Source organism: Rhineura floridana, chromosome 13 (assembly GCF_030035675.1).
Source record: "Rhineura floridana isolate rRhiFlo1 chromosome 13, rRhiFlo1.hap2, whole genome shotgun sequence".
In the NCBI taxonomy this organism is placed as follows: domain Eukaryota; kingdom Metazoa; phylum Chordata; class Lepidosauria; order Squamata; family Rhineuridae; genus Rhineura; species Rhineura floridana.
Window position 1 is genome coordinate 2,842,125 of NC_084492.1, and position 21,144 is coordinate 2,863,268.

The following is a 21,144-nucleotide window of genomic DNA, read 5'->3' on the forward strand; positions in this document are numbered from 1 at the left end:
CTTTTAGGTGCTACTCACATCAGATAAAGCTGCTGCCAACTTCTCAGACCGGTCCTTGCTGAAGAACCTGGGTCACTGGCTGGGGATGATCACGCTGGCTAAAAATAAACCCATCTTGCACACGGTGAGACTGGGTGGGAGGGAAAAGCAGAAACTGTGGATCTAGAAAACATCCTTAAACATCTTGATTTATTGGTTTATTTTTTGTAATTCAGCAAAAACAAAAATCTATGTAGAAAATAAGGCAAACTTAAAAAAGAAAGGAATCTGATTTGTGGGTTTGACTCCTCTCTGCTCTGTCCATTACTGGGTTTAATTTGCACTACTTTTATTTTAGGACTTGGATGTGAAATCCTTGCTGCTGGAGGCTTATGTTAAGGGACAGCAAGAACTGCTATATGTTGTGCCATTTGTTGCTAAAGTCTTGGAATCCAGTGTAAGAAGTGTGGTAAGTCTGATGGAAGGCAAGTAGACAGCACAGGTCCAAGACATTTTCCTGCCAAGGCAAAGGACAAGGCAATGCTTTTCCCATTAGACAGAGAGACGATAAATGGACTTTCAGTTGAATTTTCCCTTGATACTGGTGATAGGGCAGTGTCATCCACTGCAGCTAAGGGCAACAGGCTGTTTAAGAGATGCAGAGCAGACTGTGGCACACTCAGCTGTGTTCCTGAGCAAAGGGAAATGGCCAGTGGGGGCTACTGCCCCCATACCCACCAACATCTGCTGCCTTACTCTGCCTACTGGCAGGTGCAGCCCTGCAAGTAACAAACTCAAAATCAGCACTCTATATTAAAAGTGTTGCACAGTGTGGATTCCTTATTTTAATAGTATCTCAAGGGCATGCGGAAGCTGTAGTCCTCCAGTTGTTGCTGGGCCGCAACATCACCAGTGATTAGGGATGGTGGTAGCAACAACTTCTGGAGGCCCCCTGGTTCCCTGCTCTGGCTTCAAGGATACAGCCTTGCATTTCCATTGTGTTAAAAGATTTAGCATGTTTGAACACCCATTAACTAGCTGTTAACTTGTTCTTTCTGCTCCTTTTTGTAGGTTTTCAGGCCTCCGAATCCTTGGACCATGGCAATCATGAATGTACTAGCAGAGCTGCACCAGGAACATGACTTAAAAGTAAATTGAACTTTTGTGCTCCTCAACATTGGTTTGTTTTGAACAACTTGTCACAGTGCATTTCCTTGGAGATTTGAGCTTAGCTGGTAAACAGTGGCCAGTTTAATGAAAATGAAAATTGGCTTTCCCCAGATAAAATACAGGCCTTGCTTAGACATGTTCTGAGGCAGGGTTGGGGAACCTTTGGCCCTCCAGATATTGCTGAAGTACAACTCTCAGCAAGCATGGCCGATGGCCAGGGGTGATGGGAGTTGTAGTTCAATGACATCTGGAGGGCCACAAGCTCCCCACATCTGTTCTAATGGATTTTTCCTTCATCCAGAATGTTTGCCTTGAAGCATGTAGCTCTTCAGAACTTGCCTTAAGATTTAAATAGCAGAAGTTCACTGTCAACATAGCTTGAAATAATTACATTTTAAAACCTGAAATAATTGAAATATTGCACAGCTGAATCTGAAGTTTGAAATTGAAGTTCTCTGCAAGAACCTTGCCCTAGACATCAGTGAACTGAAACCTGGGAACCTCCTGAAAGACAAGGATCGATTGAAAAGTCTGGATGAACAGTTATCTGCTCCTAAGAAAGATATAAAACAACCAGAAGAGCTACCGCCAATTACAACCACCAGTAAGTGCCACAGATGATTCTTCCCTGCATTGTGCAAATATAGTCTGCACCTTGCATGTTGATTAGTAAAGAGCCTTCTTTCTGTTATTTGTTATCTTACTGTTAGTATTATTAGTACTACAGCTTGTTTCATACTGGGAGGAAACTCTCCCACCAGTGGAGATAGGGATTTCAGTTAAGCCCTTCTTCTGGGGACTGATGGGCAGAGTAACTCTTCACAAAATGCTCTCCCACCAAATAATAGGGATACAGTAAATTTCAGTGTCCTATTCTACACAAGTAGTTCACCCACTTCCAGTTTGCCTTTCAAATGACAGCTCTGGTGTCAGGTGCAGGAAAACAATCTTTACTGATAACAGTCAATAAGTAACTGATTTCCCCAACTAAATTTTAGCCTGTTAAATGTTTGTGGCTATGATTGATTGCCCTGATTGCAATCAATTGCAAGTGGCCAAAAAATAGTATTGGAGTACTTATTAGAACAACTGTAAAATTGAGCAAATGCTATCTGCCATTACAGTTGGCAGAATTCTTGCTAAGCAATATATAATATAATATAATATAATATAATATAATATAGCAAGAGCTATATGTTTCTTGTAGTAGTAGTCTGTAGTATTGAATGAGCTTCCATTAAGAGAGGGATTCTGAAAAATGTTCCCCTTTTTGCTCTTGTATTTCTCAGCTGCTTCTACAACGGCAGCTACCAGCACTACTTGCACAGCTACTGTTCCCCCACAACCACAGTACAGTTACCATGATATCAACGTTTACTCCCTGGGAGGGCTAGCTCCACACATTACTTTAAATCCAACTGTAAGTATTGGACTTGTTCACTTTGGAGACTTCCACTTTTGGGTTGGGAGGAGACTGACTGCAGGACAATTATGTACTTGCTTGTATTGGTGTGAAGAAAATAGATATTGACTGTTGTTCTGCCTTCTTAGATTCCATTGTTCCAAGCCCATCCGCAGTTAAAACAGTGTGTGCGTCAAGCCATAGAACGTGCAGTCCAAGAACTTGTTCATCCGGTGGTGGATCGGTCCATTAAAATTGCTATGACTACATGTGAGCAGATAGTGAGGAAGGATTTTGCACTAGATTCAGAAGAGTCACGTATGCGTGTAGCAGCACATCACATGATGCGGAATTTGACAGCTGGTATGGCTATGATTACCTGCAGGGAGCCTTTGCTGATGAGCATCGCTACCAACCTGAAGAACAGCTTTGCTACTGCATTGCGGGTATGTTTGCAGTTTGTAAAAGTGGCCATATTTTTAAGTTAAAACCATACTTGGTGGTGTTACTTTCTAGCAAGATTTGGCAGTCCTCTGTTCTTCCTGCTCTATAGGCAAAATGTTTCAAGTTATTTTCATGATGTATCTTAATACTCTGCTCACATTGGCATTTGTTACATTAAGACTTCAGTTAATCTGTTCAAAATTATTGAAAAGGTGGTGAGAGCGATAGCCTCTAGATGTGAAGTTAAATGTGTCTCTGCAGTTAATCTGCACGGTTTCTAAATGCAAATAGCAGGTTGATAGGAGCCATTTTTGTCAGGAACATAGCAGGGAAGGAAAGGGTTAAGCTCCCCCCTTCTTTGCTTATTTAGTGATGTGGGGTGGAAAACTTTCTGCTGCTATATTTCTCCATGGGAAAATCAATCTTCTAAAAACACATTAACATTGTCATCTGACATGGTTTTTGAAGCTGGCTTGTTTTGAAATTTATCACAGTTGGTATTAAGCCATGATTCCAGATTGAGATGAGAAGACAATGTGTGGTTAACTAAAAATGGAAGCGACAGCTTCTGAATTTCTTTTCAGCCATGCAGAAGGAGAAGAAGGGTGAGGGAAGCATTCAAGCCCCAGGAGAAAGCTAAGCGCATTCACCTAGTGCTAAATTATGTTTTAAAGTTGTGTCCAAATGTGGCCAATATATAGACTTTAGTACTTCTTTTACTTGCTCATCTGTTACACAATTGTTGCTAGATGGCCCATGGTTAATGCAGCAAAAAAAATCAATGGCAGTGGAAGCAAGGTAAGTTTATAACAAACACACAGTCTTGACCCTACGACTGAATTAGTTCATAGAATCTCTTTTTGTGTTCACTCCTCTTTTAATACCAAGCCTGAAGAAAGCTTTGTAGCATTAAGGAATAGTTTGAGTAATGGGTTTACAAGATTTTTCCCGTTAGCTAATAAGGATAAGGGTTCTGTTTTGTCAGACAATGTTAATATTTCCTGAGTTGTACAAGAAACCAGAAGAATTTAGGCACAGCATATTACTGAAAGATCTGTTGCTATGGTCTGGCAAAGTCATTAGCTCTAGCACATTAGTTTTTAAGTTTGTGTATGCTAATGAGGGAAAATATCTCATTACTGCACTTGGAGGGTACTATGATAGACTGGAGATCATTCCTCTGCACGCATACTTGGGGGTAAGCCCCAATGAACTCTGTGGGACTTATTTCAGGGAAAAACATTCATAGGATTACTCTGTTAGTATATAATGTGGCACATGCTAATTGCCTGCCAGATTTTTTCCTTTGTTTATATATAGATTTTTAATTAAGCATGTAATGGCTTGATGGGTTACTTCATGTTAACACCATGCAAAGTGATGTCATATTATGAACATCTGTAACTGACATTGTGAGCATTGTGAGTTAAAACAAATCATATGATCTACAAAAGAAAGGTGTAAGTAATGTTATATAAATCATAAATAATTATGCAATGTATTCAGAAACTTATGAGGATGAATTTTAAGCAGCTTGAGTAAGTTGTATATTATCTCCCTTGTAGCTATGTAAACTGTTTGCTGCATTTCCAAATGTAATAGCATATGAAATCTTTAAAATATGACTAAACAGCTAGTTTAAGTAGAGTAAAACTCTCCAAAATGGGTCTCAAAGTAATTTAAACAAATTGAGATAAAAATATAAGGCTCTGGGGGAATTTTATAACAATAATATGATTGAACCAAAATGAAAACTTATTCACAGGCAGTGATAAGAATATATATGAATTATTACAGAGACATGAACTGTATGAGTGAATTCCATACTATTGCAAAGGTTGGGCTCCATTTATTGTTTTGCCTGTTATCAGTCGCGTTCACACCCTGGCTCCTCTGCCTTGGCTTTCTTGAGAACTGCCCTGTTGGTTTTGATTTCAAGGGACCTGTTGTCCCGCCCCTCTCCTTCTTGGAGTTGCTGGATGTTAAGATCGGGAGAGAATGTTGCTTTACATCTTGCAAATGAACTGTTGCCACACTGGTTCGATGCTTACACCAGGAACCTCCATCGGTAGTCACACCTCCGGACTATAGAGGAGAGAAGCCCTATTATTATTGGAATTTGTTGCTTTTACGTTATTGTTAGTTTTTATTGTTAGTCTCTTAATGTTTTGATGTTTACATGTTCTGCTTTGTACGTCGCTTAGAGTGGTTGACAATTCAGCCAGATAAGCGACTAATAAGTCAAATAAATAAATCATGAGCATAGTCCTCCTTTAATGGCCTGCCTTTTTTAATAGGCAGCCTCACCACAGCAGAGGGAAATGATGGAGCAGGCGGCTGCACAGTTAGCTCAAGATAACTGTGAGCTGGCATGCTGTTTCATTCAAAAAACAGCTGTTGAAAAAGCAGGCCCTGAAATGGACAAGAGGTTGGCCACTGTAAGTATGCTGTGGAATTACAGTTTAAAGTTGAATTGTATTTGATTATCAAGCCATTCATTTTATTTTATTTTTATTTTGGCAGGAATTTGAGCTCAGAAAACATGCCAGACAAGAAGGACGTAGGTACTGTGACCCTGTAGTATTGACTTACCAGGCTGAACGGATGCCAGAACAGATCAGGTTGAAGGTGAGAAGTTTAGAGAGTGAGATAGTATCAGTCTTCAACTTTAGGACGCGTCACAATATCAACCAAAAGGCCTTCTTGTAATCTTCACTTATCAGACTAGATAACCTAATAACAGAAATGTTAAACTGTGTTCCTTATTTATCCATCGGTGAAAAGTGCATAGTGCCTCAAGTGACAAAGGAGCGCTCTAAAACTGCAAACCTGGGTCTTCAGGTGGACTGCAGCCCTGTCCAAAACTTGGTTGAATCCCATTCCTGGATGAATCTGCCCATGGTGCCTCTGCTTAGCAGGATGGAATTTCAGTTTATTAGTACTCATCTACCCAATTACCAAGCTCAGACAACAATTCAGGTTTTCTACCACCCCACCTGATTTAGATGACATAGAAAAATAGAGCTGAGTGTCATCTCTGCTGATACATAATTGCAGATTTATTTATTTAATTAAATTTATTAGTCCCTTCTCTGCACATATATGCCACTTGCAGTTAATAAAAAAAAAGTTAAAATATAAAAGTGAAAGATTTAAAAAATATATAAAAAGTTAACAAAGCAGTACATGAGGCTCTGGAAGGAAGACTAGACAACAGAAGCTGTCCAGAAGCCTTCCAAAGTTAAGAACCAAATACCTGGGAGAAGAGAAATCTTTCTGCCTGGTGCCCAAAGATGGATAATGATAGCATCAGGCATACCTCCCTGGAGAGAGTGTTCCACAAGGGGGGGCACCACTGCGAAGGCCTATTTCACGTTGCCACTCTCTGCACCTCCTTTGGAGGGAGCAGACGAAGTAGGGCCACTGATGCTGAGTGCAACAGGCCAGGTTGGTACATATAGAGATAGGCAAATAAATTTCTGGATGACGTCTCCCAGTGGCTGCATATTGATGTTAAAAATCATGGAACAAAATGGAATCCTGTGGGACCCCATAATGTAAGGATCATGAGTCTGAATAGTCATTTCCCAAAACTACCCTCCAGTACTGACCACGTAAATAGGGGTGGAATTGCCATATCCCATGCTCCCAGGTCACCAGAGTAGTTCAGAAGAATGCCATGGACAATATCAAAAGCTGCTGAGAGGCTATCTAGATGAACACCTGGTCCAGTCATCAGCAGATGGGCACGGGGAACATAGAGTTTACACTCTTCCAATTGGAATTCCTAAAACTGAAAGAGTGCGCTTCAGCTGGTACAAAGACCTCAACATTTTGTGTAATACTGGAATCAAATTACTAAAGAATCTTCTATCCAGATGGGAGAGGCAAGATCTTATCCATAACCTTTAAGATCCTTTCAGTAACCCTTGTGCATAGGCTCAGTTCTCTGGGCATGGTTCCATTCAAAGTTCTATTCAGTGACATGCCTACACCAGATAGCTCTCAGCAGTGAGTTCAGATTTAGATTCCCCAGGTTGTCAGAACCAACATCCACTGGTGAATTGAGTCCTGTAGCCTTGTGTCTTGAAAAGGTACTGCTAGGGGACTTCCGGGAAGGATGACTTCGCTTGTGCCTGCTTTTTGAGACGAGCTCTCGTCTCAGAAGAAACTTTTTCAGTATAAATCAGTCAGAACGTTCTTTTTTGACTGGTGATGATTTTTTCCCGGGCAGGGAAAAACGTAGAGATTAACCATTAAAGCCTGTTTTTGTTTGGGAGGACTGGATCTCATTAATTTATGAGAGAAGGTTCAGCCAGCAATGCCGGAGGACGTCCATCAAGCTCTAACTGACTAAGTGACACGTTTATCTTTTCTTCAAAGAAAACGAACTTAAACAAGCAAGCATCCTTCTTTCTATATTTTTTTTTTCATTTGGTTTAAATCGTTGCAGCAAAAAAGAGATTTGTCAATGAATCGGCTATATAAGAACTGCTGGGTGAGTTAAAAATTTTCTCTGTTATTCACAAAACTAAGGAGGAAAGAAACTGAAAAAGCCTATCTTAGTTTTTATTGCAAAAAGCTGGCCGGGAAGTGCATTCTAAAGATATAAACGGAAGAGGGATTTCTATTTCGAGGAGGGAAAAGAAATAAATAAATTTGATTTATGAACTTTGGAGCATTATATGTCTGGGACTATTTTTTTTTGGTCTATTTCATTTTGACGAATCTGCTTGTTCATGACGCTACTAACTCTTTTGAAGCTGGGAACTAAATTTGTTTTGTATTCCTGAATATAAGAGATAAGGCAGGCTGTACTGTCTACACTGTGACTTCATCAAGCCTGGAATATTAACCCAATTGTGACTGAAATAATTTTTGTTTTTGTGGTTTTAAGAATGGCAATCAGGAAAGTGGCTGAGACCATGGAAGAAATTATGTTTCAGAAAATAATGGATGAGATTGAGATAACGAAACAAACCCTGAGACAGGGTAGAAAGGAGATGAAAAATGAATTTAGTAAAATGACGCAGGAGTTTAAAGAAATAGTTGATGAGATTAGAGATGAAAAAAGAAAAACTAAAGGGAAGATGCAAGCTCTGGAGATTGGAACAAATGTGAAATTGGAAAAAGATCTGGAGTTTATGGATACTAGAAATAAAGTTTACTGTTTGGAAATCAACGTCTCTGTAGAAATTAATGAAGATAATAGAGATAAAGTTATTAATGTCTTGGATAATTTTTTGGACTGGAATGATGTGATGGAGCTTGACATAGAAAAAATCTATGGAATGGACTACAGATATGTGACAATGGAAAAATTCTTAAGAGATGAGCCACTGCATTTTGTAAAAAAGAAGAACAGAGATATGACTTTACAACAATATTTTAGCAACATATTCAGAATTGATGGCAAGAAAATATTTGTGATAAAGGAAATTCCCATCAGACTCTTACTATATGACTATGGCTATGACAGCAAGATTAATATGGGATACTAATAGTGGAAGAATGGATACTGAAATTACTGGACTGAACAGGACTATTGAAGACGGAAGATGGAATTAATATTGACAATGGAAGAATGGCTATTGAAATTATTGGCTCAAACAGGTTTGGCGAGATGGATTAATCTATATATTTATTTGGATTATGACTATGACAACAAGATTATTATGGGATACTGATAATGGAAGAATGGCTACTGAAATTATTGGATTCAATAGGATTATTGATAATGGAAGAATAGTTACTGAAATTATTGGACTTAATAGGATTATTGAAGATAGAAGATGGAATTAACATTGATAATGAGAATGGCTATTGAAATTATTGGACCTAACAGATTTGAATGAGATGGATTAATCGACATGTTTATTTGGAGAAAAATTGAAAGATATATCTCTCAAGGAACTGAAACCTCTCTTTGACTTTTTGTGGGAAGAATAAAGTAATGTTTATGAGATTTGATGATTAATTAAGATAACTACTGGAGGAAAGTGATTTTATAATATAATTTAGGAGACAGGATTGTTATATATTGTAGACTTATAACTGATCTGCGACAAATCGGAAGTCAACATTTTATTTTATTGTTTAATTATTTTTGTTTTGTGTTTTGTTTTGTTTTTGTCTTTGAAAATTTGAATAAAAATTAATAATAATAAAAAAAGAAAAGGTACTGCTAGGAGCCAAGTCTTTATCAGAAATGCATGTTATTAATACGAACTATGCAAAAATCTTAATCTATACCAATTTCAATTGCCTGTACAATAGTATCATTTTTTTAAAATGTGCAAACTAATGTTGACCCTTCAGATAACCCCCTTCCTTTGAAGCTGTCTTGTCTGAGTTGAAAGCAAGGGAAACCTTTAATTGGCCTTCTTCACCAGATAAGAAGAGGACTCCCACTTCCCTGCAATAGGGTGATTTTCAGATACAGTGTTCGCATATTAATAGTGCCTGTGGAAAGGTTTTACTAATCTGTTAAATGCAATTTTTACTACTTTCTTGTAAGGTTGGTGGCGTGGACCCAAAGCAGCTAGCTGTTTATGAAGAATTTGCGCGAAATGTTCCTGGTTTCTTACCAACCAATGACTCAACCCAACCCACAGGAATCCTGGCTCAGCCCATGAAGGTAGCAATCCAGTTGAGAATGTTGAGGCTATTCAGGGGCTAATGTAAACACTGGACTGTGACAGTTTATTTTGCAAGTTATTGGAGGGCTTCTGAAAATGTGAGGTCTTCAAAGCAATGTGGTCTAATAGTATTCTTTGAAAGGCAGGGTAAAATCCTACAGACAGAAATTTAGATTATGAACACTGTGGGGGCTAATAATGTAATTCAATTCATAGATTTTTTTAAAAATTATTTATTTGGTTTATTAGTCCCTTGCCACCCGAAGTTCTCCATGCAACTTACAACATAATTAAAAGCCAAAATAATATATCATACATAAAACAACAAAAATAAAATAAAACAATAACCCCTACAGTCACAGAATGCTTTGGCAGTAAACTAATCCTGGCTGCCAATGCAAAAAAAAATAAAATTCCTCACCCAGCCTCCAGCAGATTAAAAATAAAATGAACATCCCCCAGCCAGGTCAAGTAGGGTTATCCATTCACACCAGTCAGGTGTGTTATTCTGGGAATTTTCCACCCCTCCCCACCCAGGAGTTTTGGCTTTGAACCGTCAGCTGCTCTCAGGCTGATGGCTCTCCTTCCATTCCTAGCAAAATGCAGAGTGGTCGTAGGTGGCAAGAAGTTTGCTCTGCAGGTGTTTGGCTACTGTACCTCTCCTGTGATCAAGTGCTCAATACTTTGTTTCGTTATAAACTGTTCACAGTAAAATCTGTAGTTTGTTTGCTCTGACTCAACCATGTAAATGGTCACTGGGAAAGGTCAGTTTGGTTAAGAAATTATCTTAAATTATTTGATGTTAGTGATGAAAGCTGTAATGGAATGAAAAAGCTGTTGAGAAAATTTGTGGTGATAAAACTTGAAAATTGTCATTCGCCTCAGTGTTCACTTGACTAAGAAAGTGTTCTTGATTTCTTTTAAATCAGCAAGCCTGGGCAACAGATGATGTAGCACAGATCTATGATAAATGTATGGCAGAACTGGAGCAGCACCTACAGTCCATCCCTCACACCCTGGCTATGAATCCACAGACTCAAGCCTTGCGAAGCCTCTTGGAGGCTGTTGTTGTGGCTCGTAACTCTCGTGATGCTATTGCAGCCCTTGGACTACTACAGAAGGTTTGTGTGTGAACTTGCTTCATTATGTCATTAATCTGTGACTCCTGGGCTGCAGGCAGGACCATGTTTTATCTGAAGCTAATAGTTTTGTACTCTAGAAACGTTCTGCATGCAGTTACAACATTACACTACTTGGACCTTGTGGTAACTCTGCAGAGGAGCATACAAATGAGGATTGAACACAGATCATTGCAGGAAAATAGATGCTGCTTAAGAACAGCTGTCTTTCAAATAATTAGCAAAAGGGGGGGATGGGTTCCTCCTGGCATGTGCTCCTTTTTGTTGCGTTTTCAGGGTTGCAGTGTAGGAAGCTGTAAAAACTGTTACTTGAGAATGTGTGTCATGGTTTGCATTTCCTCAGCAACCTTCCAGAGCCTGATTGCTGGCGGTGGACATAGCCAGAGGCAAAAGTGGGAGGAGCAACTGTTACTTTTGTTAGGCTGCATTCCAGCTATGCAAGAGCCACAAGTTTCTGCAGACACCATCCAGGCAACCGTGAGGTGTTGTTACAGTTCATGGATGAATTGTTTACAATATATTCTAACAATTTCAGTAGTCCAGTGAGAAAGCAGAGCAGTGGGATTCTACATGTTCAAGAGACTCAACACGTTGTTGCTCTCAAGTGTGTCCTGTTATTCCTGCAGGCAGTGGAAGGCTTGTTAGATGCCACCAGTGGTGCAGATGCCGATCTTCTCCTCCGCTACCGGGAGTGTCACTTGCTTGTTTTAAAAGCACTGCAGGATGGCCGTGCCTATGGGTCTCCATGGTGTAACAAGCAGATTACAAGGTCAGTGAACAGAACTATAGAAGGCTATAGAAGCTTAATTTCGAGTTGTTTGGATTTTGGCAAATGTAAGGATTTCATCTAGCCAAGCCAGTTCCGAAGACTATATTACTGCCCCTTATCCCTCTGAGTTATCTGAGTTGCATAATAACATAAGGATTCAGTAGTAGGGGGTTTGGGGCTTTCAAGGCTACTGGAATATTATTAGTAGGAGTAATTGTGTTGTTGTTATTAACCAGCAGGTCCCTGGGTGGGTTACAGAAATTTAAAATACAGTATTAAAACTGTAAAAACACATTACATTAATAGGACTGGGGTGGGTCCTAAATAGGATCTTGGTGTGAGAATTAAGTTGGATATTAGAAGGGGCAAACTAGATGAAGCACCATCTATGCAGCTTTAAAAAACCCAAATAGTTTGTGTCCCCTGATCTGGATTGGGACTCTGGTGTGGTGGTGGTGGGCTTAAACCCCATGCGTGTCGTTCCAATTTGAATTGGAGAGTTGTGTGCCTTCTATTTTCATTGGAAGAAAAGCTTCCATTCATGCAGTGGAAGTTTTTTTCCTGTGTAGCAGATGAGAAGGATCTGATCTGGGGCAGAATAACCCTTCCCCTCATGCCTCCTTGCTAGGGCCCCAATCCAGATTCCTCCCCTACTTGCTATTTCTAAAAAGCCATTCACACAGTTGCTGCTGCTTCCTTTCAGCCACAAAATCTATTAGCTTTCTTAACGTTATAGTCTTACACAGTTTCTGAAATTTATGCTTACACATGTGGAATGTTTGAAGAGGAAATTAGCAGTTCTATGCATTTTGGATGTTGGGACGGAGGAGAGAAAACCAAGTTAACACAAGAAAATGATGAATTCTTCCAGGTGCCTGATAGAGTGTCGGGATGAATATAAGTACAATGTCGAAGCGGTGGAGCTACTGATTCGTAACCACCTAGTTAACATGCAACAGTATGACCTTCACCTGGCTCAGGTGAGATACTGACTAACTTATTAAGTCTGTGTTAATGCTTTGAATGAAAACAGTTCACTTTTTTGCATTCTTTTTGTTGACAGTCCATGGAAAATGGCTTGAACTACATGGCAGTGGCGTTTGCAATGCAGCTGGTGAAAATCCTCTTGGTGGATGAAAGAAGTGTAGCTCACATAACAGAAGCAGATCTCTTCCACACCATTGAAACTCTGATGAGAATCAATGCTCACTCCAGAGGGAATGCGCCAGAAGGGTAATGCTAAGAGGGCTGGGTGCTAGTGCAAGAATGTTTCCTGCTAGTGCAGGTCTGGCAAAGAGTGTGTCATGTATTCATTTTTTTAAAAAATGAAAGATTCTGTCTTTCCTGGTTTCCATTCCTCTTATGTCCCATGTCCTTCAGAGTTATATCTCACCTAGTCCTGAATCTCATTTTAGCTAACCATATTATTTATTTTTGTATTATATTATTTATTTACACCTTCCTCCAAAGGAGCCCAGGGCAATAAATATGTCAGTACCAAAACAATACAATTGAACCTCTAAAAACAATTAAAACTCATTAAAGCAATTACTTAATCTGAAATTAATAATTTCAGAGTTGCCAGGGACAGAATTTTCAGCTATCAAATGCCCAGGTAAACAGGAATGTTTTTAAATTTCTCCTAAAAGTTAGTAGTGAGAGAGACTTCACTAGGGAGGGCATCCACGAATGGGGGACCACCACCGAGAAGGCCCCATCACGGGTCATTGCCAACCGGGCAGACCCTAGTGGTAGCATAACCAGCAAGGCCCGAGGTGGTTGATATTAGGGAAGGTACTTTTTTTAGATACTTGGGTCCCAAGCTATTTAGGGCCAAGTACTAATACCGTGAATTGGGCCCAGCAGATCACTGTTAGCTAGTGCAGTGCTCTCAGAACTGGTGACACATGGTCCTATCAGGCTGCCCCACTATTGCAGCCTCCAGACTGTCTTCAAGAGCAGCCCTGCGTTACAGTAGTTCAGATGGTAGCACGGACAACTGAGGCCAGGCTGTCCTGATTTAGGAATGGCCATAGCTGGTGAATCACTCTTAGCCACAGAAACCACTTGAGATTCCAGTAACAAGAATCCAGGAGTACTCTCATACTATGAAACTGTTCCTTCAGGGGAGTAAAACCCCTCCAAGAACAGGTCATACATCTAGTTCCTGGACTCGGGAACCACCTACCCATTGCACTTCTGTCTTAGTGGGATTTGGCCTCAGTTTTTTGTCCCCCATCCAGTCCATCACTGTTTGCAGACGCTGGTCCAACACCTTCACAGCCTCTCCTGATTGCAATGGAATGGAGAGAGCTGCGTGTCATCAACATATTGATGGCACCGTGCTCCAAAACCCCAGATATGACAGCCCTCGACGTTTTCACATAGAAGTTGAATAGCATAGGGGATAGAATGGCTCCTTTCAGGACCCCACAATTAGAGATGTAAAATTCTGGAAATTTTGAAGCCACAGAAAAAAACTGGTTTTTTTCTGTTTTTTTTCCAGAAAAAAATGGAAAGTTTTGGAAAAATTGAAAAAATGCAATATTAGCACTTTTTACGGATTGAAAGTCACTTTGTTACTTCAGGAACATAAAATGTAATTATGTACAAGTTGGTTTGGCATAAAATTATCACATTTGCTATATTAAAAGTACATTTTATTCAAACAGTTATTACAAATTGAATTTACTTTTTTAAATTTTTTTCTTTGTTTTGTAACAAATGGATCTGCAAGCTCCTGAACTGTAAGGAACCTCTTTTGTTTTGCCAGTTTATGAGGAGCAGGAAAAAAACCATTAAAAAAAACCAGAAGAAACCATCAACATTAATAACAAAGAAAATTATGTATGTCTCCGCTAGTCCTCCACAGTGTCAAGCAGACATAAAGCATCCATTCACATAAAAAGAACTAAGAAAAAGGGGAGGACCAAGATTCAGTGAAACATTTTATTCATCATGCTAAAATAAAACATTCCATAATCCATTTTTTCCAATTTTTCGGGGGGGAAAAACAAAAAAGGCTTTGGGAAAAAAATGGGGAAAACCTGTTTTTTTCTGTATTTTTCTGTTTTTTTCCCGGGCCTTCACATTTCTACCCACAATTCAGAAGCCATGGGGCCAAAAACAGTCTCTTGGTTCTACTTTCTGGTAGCAACCCTGCAGGTAGGAATAGAACCGCTGTAATACAGTACCTCCAGCTCCCACCTCCTTGAGTTGTTCCGGAAGGACTCCATGGTCAACAGTGTCAAAAGTTGTTGAGAGATCAAGGAGAGCCAACAGGGCCATAATTGCCCATCTCCCTCCCAATGATGGTCATCAATCAGGGCAACCAGGGCTGTTTAAGTGCCCCAGCTGGGCCTAAATGTGTAGCTCAGACCTTATAGAACTTAAGTAAGTTTGCTTCCAGGCAAGAGTGGCATGCCTCTTCTATGCTGTAGTGTTAGACGTGGTGTTGTGGTAGTCAGCCCCAGTGTGGCACCTTCTGGTCTCTATGATTGCCATTGAATGGACCATACTAAGGTATGGCAATGACATGTGCCAGGCCAAGGATTTTAAAAAGCAATCTACGCAGCATCTCAGAAGCACTAGGGTTAGACAACTAGGGCTTTAAAAAGAGGAGCTGGGCTGTTCTTTAGGATTATGGGTGGAGAGAATGTTTGTTAGAAAGAAGTGGAGGAGGAGAGGAAGAACAGTTGTCGCAAACTCTAGTGGAAAATGTTTGTGGTACTTGAGCTAGAAAACATGTTTAGATTTTGAACTGCAGCATATTATAGTTGTCTCTCAAGCTTGTTGAACTCGCTGACTTTTTAGTGCCTTGCGCTGTTCCCACACCAACTATCTGTTTGGCGGGCGAGTGTGGAGGTCTTTGTGCACAGCTGCATGCATTCCAGCGCTCTGTGCGGGATTCTGTGGGTTGGGATAGGAATCTTAAAATCCATGTTAGCATGGGTGTTGCCCCATCACTCCTGCTCTCTGTCAGCAGTGGGATCCTTCTGGCTGGTGCAGATGCCCTGCAGCTTGTGAAATTTCTGCTCTTGAGAGAATGAACAGACGTTAGACTAGTTCTTTTGCTTCAGGTTATCTGGCAGTAACAGGGCACAGTTCATTCTACCTTGTATTGTATTTCTTATCTGTGAAGCATATGACAGAGAACCAGTATGGGTTAGTGGATGGCATGTTGAACTTATACTTGGGCAACTTTGGTTCAAATCCCTGCTGAGCCATGATACCAACTAGGCTCCCTTGGGCAAGCTCCTAGCCCTGGTTCCTAAACTGCCTCATAGTTCTGATTGCAAAAATAAAATAGCATTACATATGTTACCCCAACCTTTGTATAACAAGAGTGAAATGCAAATATTTGAAATACTACGTGGTAAGATTGGTTTTTTTTTTTATCTACGCACATAGCACAAATAATCTAAATCGAAGCCTGTGCATTCTGGATCTCTTACAGGTTGCCGCAGCTGATGGAAGTGGTACGGTCCAACTATGAAGCAATGATTGACCGTGCTCACGGAGGGCCAAATTTCATGATGCATTCTGGGATCTCTCAAGCCTCTGAGTATGATGATCCCCCTGGCCTGAGGGAGAAGGCAGAATATCTACTGAGGGAGTGGGTGAATCTCTACCATTCGGCTGCAGCTGGGCGTGACAGCACCAAAGCATTCTCTGCATTTGTTGGACAGGTAGAGCTTGGGGAAAGAAAGGTGCTTTTTATTCAACATAAGTAGGTTATGATGCCCTTGGATCAAGTAGAGTGCTGTGTAATATTGCTTTTTCTTCTTTGCATAATAGCAGTCATTGTAACCTGTCACATCAGCATACTGAAACATGTATTAGTTGTCTGTTTTGTGCTAGCCTGATGGTGAGTGCTCCCCACTCCATGAAGAAGGACTTGGCTGAGGGGGGCTGCATGTCACTGGGTTGTAGTCAGCAGGGAGAAGATTCCCAGTGCCCCTCAGAGCTCTTTGCCCTTCCCCGTCATTATTGCCAGAACACAAACTTTCTCAGTGTGGCGTTTGAGCCACTGCTCCGGATAGTGTGCTTTGAGGGGAGAAACTGAGAAGCCATGGCAGAGCAGGTTCCCAAGCACCAGCCACCCATGGACACTTCACAGAGCTCTTGACAATCCTGAGGGCCTTCCACTCATTTATTTTATGCCCTAAGGAAGCAGCTACTTTTCTGGAGGCAGATGCAGAGGCCATGTGGGATACACTGCAAAGAGAATTCCTGGGGCCTCTGTGGGTGTGGCCTTCCCGCCCCCCCAAGGGGAGACTGCTGTGATATTTAAGACAAGCATCGGGACAAATTCCAATGTGTCCCAGTCTAGACTACTTGGGGGGCGGGGGAGACAGCAGCCTTAAACTATAATAAGAAAACAACACCCACACCCAGCACCTATTTAAATACAATCTGGGGAAAAGATAGCAGGCTCTGCAGTCCATGCCTGAGGGCAAGAACAGTCTCACATTGCCACTGGTTTTGCTGGGCAGCTCCTTTGCAGTCTCAGCCACCGCTGTCCAGCCACAGTCTCTGCTTGTGCACCACTTTATGCACGAGGAAGGGGAGGAAAAGTGTAGTTTAGTTTTTCTCCTGAGCAGACCCTGTGTTAGAAAAATTGTTTGCAAAAGCTGAAATCAATTTACACCTGTAAAAAAGGGCATGGGACATGGCAAGCAGTTTGTATGAAGTGGTTTGGCTGCTTCTGTCAATTTTTCTCTGTGCTTACCATGGCCATCCAAAAGTAAAACAATTGCTTTTCTGTTTTTTTGAGTTGCATTTCAAGCAGGCTCCCTGCTGCTTATTTGTATATGTGAGTCAAGTAAATTACAGGTCCTCTTCCAAATAGAAATGTATTTGTTAAGACTGCATTTAACTGCTAGTTTTGTCTTGTTGGTGTATGGAGACATCCAGTGGCTTTACCTCAAGAAACATTTGAAAAATTGTTCAGTACTATTGAGGGCACCAAAATTCCTCTTGGCTTTATTCCAAGTAATCATTAGGAGACTATTTGAAAAACATTGCAGTATCTCTAAAATGCAGCATAATTTGCTTACGTTATGAACAGGTAAAATGGATGGACATGTAGGGAGTACGGTGAAAGTCAAAGGCTGCTTTCCATTTTTGTGATCACTGTAAAAGCTACTGCAAACGTATAGGGCCCCATTGTTGAGTAGCAAAATTTTCTATGCACATTTGCCCATTTAGATGCTCTGCATTCTAGAATTTTTTTGTTTGTGAAATGCATTTTGAATGCTTTCATAATGAGAATTTAATTCTAAATAACTATTGCTTCAAAATTTGTGATACCAGATCTTTGAAGTGACTGAAATAATATTTCAGTCCTATGAAACTGGCAGGTGTAGCAAGAATGAACACCTTCCATACAATCTTTCAGTTGCCTGGCTGGTTTTAGGAGGATTTTTTACCATCTAGATTCCACCTGTTACCACTGGCATCCATAGGTCTAGCATTTTGGCAATCTTCATTAAAGATGGTGTCCTTGTGATTTGATGAGAGAGAAGTGTCTACACTCCTCAGAAGCACTGTACTAGGTCTGGAAGACATCACATGAATGCACACACAGCAGTAGGATTTGTGAAACATTTCTGCTGCTTTAATGATAAAAAAGCCCTTCATATGTACTTGAAGGAAGATGATTAAGAATAATGGCTTGAGTTGTCAAGTTTGCTCCTTTTGAGAGTAGCTTCACTTTGTTAAGGAATAGTTGACCATTTTATTTGAGAACACATACCTCTCTACTTTTCAGAAGTTATGTACACGTGCATGCCTTGGCCTCCTAGGATCCATTGATCTGTCGTATCGTTACATCCTCACCAGGGTCATTCACATGAATCGTCTTTTGTTGTTTTGTTGACACTATCTGGACAGACATCATTGCCTAGGCTGCTTACCAAGGTCCTGGCAGTTACGGTGGAGCTTACACGGCATCCACCTGTATATGTATTTGGACAGCATTCTCATCTGATCTCTGTTCATGGAGAAGGGGCTGAAAGATGTGCAGGCCATGCTGGCCTGCCTTTGCAATCAAGGCTTTCTTAATTGACACGGATGAGATCTCTGAATTGAATCCAGTGTCTAGAGTAATTGGAGGTGATCCTCTAAATGAATTCTGGACTTTCTCTCATAGAATAGTAGAGTTGGAAGGGCCCTATAAGATCATCGAGTCCAACCCCCTGTTCAGTGCAGGAATCCTCGGAGGGCTGGCATCACAAGAGTCAATAGTAAGTGAAAAGAATGGAGTGGACCAATTCACCTTATGGGGCTGATTGTCTCCTGCCAGGACATGGTGGAGTTGCCAAGCTCCCATGCCAGTGATTTTTATAGTGTGTTTCTCCCCTTCCAGGGTTACATTGCACAAACAAAGATACAGTAAAGTAAGATACAGATAATACAAAATACAGTAGTAAAATCTTCAACTTTGCAGAAAACTTAAAACAATTTAAAGCAAATGCTATTTTAGACTGCATTAACAGAAGGATAGTTTCCATATCGCGTGAAACATTGGTTCCCCTCTATTCAGCAGTGGTTAGGCCTCATCTTGAGTACTGCATCCAGTTCTGGATGCCACACTTTAACAAAGCCCTATGAGGAGAGATTGAAAGAACTGGGCAGGTTTGGCCTTGAGAAGAAAAGACTGAGTGGAGATAGGATCACACTCTTCACTTGGAAGGTTGTCAGCCAGAGAACGGCCAGGATTTCTTCTTGATCATCCCAGAGTGCAGAACATAGAACAGTGGGCTCAAGTTGCAGGAAGCCATCTTTCAGCCAAACATCAGAAAAACTTCTCAGCTGTTAGAGCGGTATGACAGTGGAACCAATTGCTTAGGGAGGTGGTGGGCTCTCCAACACTGGGGGCATTTAACAGGCAGCTGGACAGGCACCTGTCAGGAATGCTTTCCGTTGGATTCCTGCATTGAGCAGGGGGTTGGACTTGATGGCTTTATAGGCCCCTTCCAACTCTACTATTCTGTGATACTAATTGGAATCTTTGAAAGATGGGGTGAAAAGCAAAGGCACACAATAGCCCTGGGTGTTTTCCGTGTCACCTAGAGGGTAGTCTGCCTGCTGTTGTATCCTGTGGGGCAAACATTGCCCTAAGGCTTGTAGTATGCTCTTCATATTTTTGCTATCTGTTTTTCCCTACATTTGTACTTGGGTTATTGCCTACAGGTTGTTGGCTCTTGTGTTTTAAGGGGTTTAGGAGTTATCTCTGCGATGCCATTCCAGTCTGGGAAGATCAAGCTGATTGTCTTGTCTGCTGCTGCAGGGGGATATGGTATTCTGTTGGTTGGGAATGTCCTCCAAGAGATGTAAAGCAGGAATTCACGGCAAGAAATGCCACTTTCTGCATATAGCATGCAGCACCAGTAACACCTACTTACAGGGGTGGTGTGGATATCATGTTTACTTCCTTGCCAGCCCAGTGGCTTGTTTCACCTGGTTCCTGGATATAGACATTGCCAGTACAATATGTTCCCATGGTGCTTTGGTAATTGGTCCTAAGAAGCATCAGCAGCCTCTTCATTATGCCAAATTGCAGTGTTAAGATTTAATCCCCTTGCTTTCCAGCATGCCCAGGTAGAGTGTTACTAGCTTAAGTTTGGAAGAAAGATACGGCCTGCAGGTCTGAGCCTATCTTTATCCCCAAAACAGATGCATCAGCAAGGAATTCTGAAAACCGATGACTTGATCACACGATTCTTTCGCCTTTGCACTGAAATGTGTGTTGAGATCAGCTACCGTGCTCAAGCTGAGCAGCAGCACAACCCTGCTGCAAACCCCACCATGATCCGTGCCAAGTGTTACCACAACCTGGATGCCTTTGTGCGCCTGATTGCACTGCTGGTGAAGCACTCCGGGGAGGCTACTAACACGGTCACCAAGATCAACTTGCTCAACAAGGTTGGGAGCATCCTTTTTTTCCTCAAGAGTACCCCTTTGGCAGGTTGAGAGTGGGCCGTTTACTTTAGAGTTGTGCTGATTGAGGTTGATGGGAGTTGTTGTCCAAGGCACCGGATTGGCAAAGGTGGCCGTATTAGAATGAATGGGAACTGGTTTCACATAGAGAGGTGAAGACCCAGAAAATTTAAGGGGGGCGGATTGCCTCCCCTTTTTTCTGGGCCTTTATATCTCTGGTGTAGCACAAATCAGGAATTTCTTGGTTTAAAACACTCTTCAGCCACGAAGAGACATGGGATTGTTAGGCAGGCAGTTGCCCCATCAGTAATAGTGGGTGCTAACTTACATTATAAGGAATTTCAAGATGGGACATAGCAAGTACTTGAAGCACTTAGGAAAAGCATTATATAAACCTGAAGGAGGTGGGTTTGAGATGTGCGGGTGCCCCATTCACTTAAATGTGATTGGACACAAAATATTCCTGTAAGGTTGCAATCACGATCACTATTTTGGGGTGTTGTCTAGGATACCTTCAAAAATATTGGGATTGGGTAGGAGCATAAAGTATGCAATTAAGTGTGTGTTACACTAAATACCCCGCCCCCCCAAATTTATAGGCTTCTGAGTTCTCATTGGCATTGCAGTCATTATAATCATACCTAAAAGCAACATTCTGAG

The 21,144-nt window shown here is 41.1% G+C and overlaps 1 protein-coding gene across 12 annotated transcripts in view; it reads left to right on the plus strand.

Annotated features, from left to right (window-relative positions):
- Nucleotides 1-21,144, plus strand: part of CNOT1 (CCR4-NOT transcription complex subunit 1) — a 114,410-nt gene that overhangs the window by 75,347 nt on the left and 17,919 nt on the right. For 8 of the 12 annotated variants that reach the window (XM_061594120.1, XM_061594114.1, XM_061594119.1 and 5 more), the window contains 15 exons: nt 8-124; nt 338-448; nt 1,051-1,128; nt 1,576-1,753; nt 2,439-2,569; nt 2,701-2,997; nt 5,293-5,433; nt 5,519-5,623; nt 9,513-9,632; nt 10,563-10,754; nt 11,399-11,541; nt 12,413-12,521; nt 12,605-12,774; nt 15,998-16,250; nt 20,221-20,469. In XM_061594120.1, coding sequence (XP_061450104.1) covers nt 8-124; nt 338-448; nt 1,051-1,128; nt 1,576-1,753; nt 2,439-2,569; nt 2,701-2,997; nt 5,293-5,433; nt 5,519-5,623; nt 9,513-9,632; nt 10,563-10,754; nt 11,399-11,541; nt 12,413-12,521; nt 12,605-12,774; nt 15,998-16,250; nt 20,221-20,469 — 2,394 coding nt within the window. The remainder of the gene's footprint in view (nt 1-7; nt 125-337; nt 449-1,050; nt 1,129-1,575; nt 1,754-2,438; nt 2,570-2,700; nt 2,998-5,292; nt 5,434-5,518; nt 5,624-9,512; nt 9,633-10,562; nt 10,755-11,398; nt 11,542-12,412; nt 12,522-12,604; nt 12,775-15,997; nt 16,251-20,220; nt 20,470-21,144) is intronic. The other 4 variants (XM_061594123.1, XM_061594122.1, XM_061594125.1 and 1 more) reach the window with 1 other exon arrangement.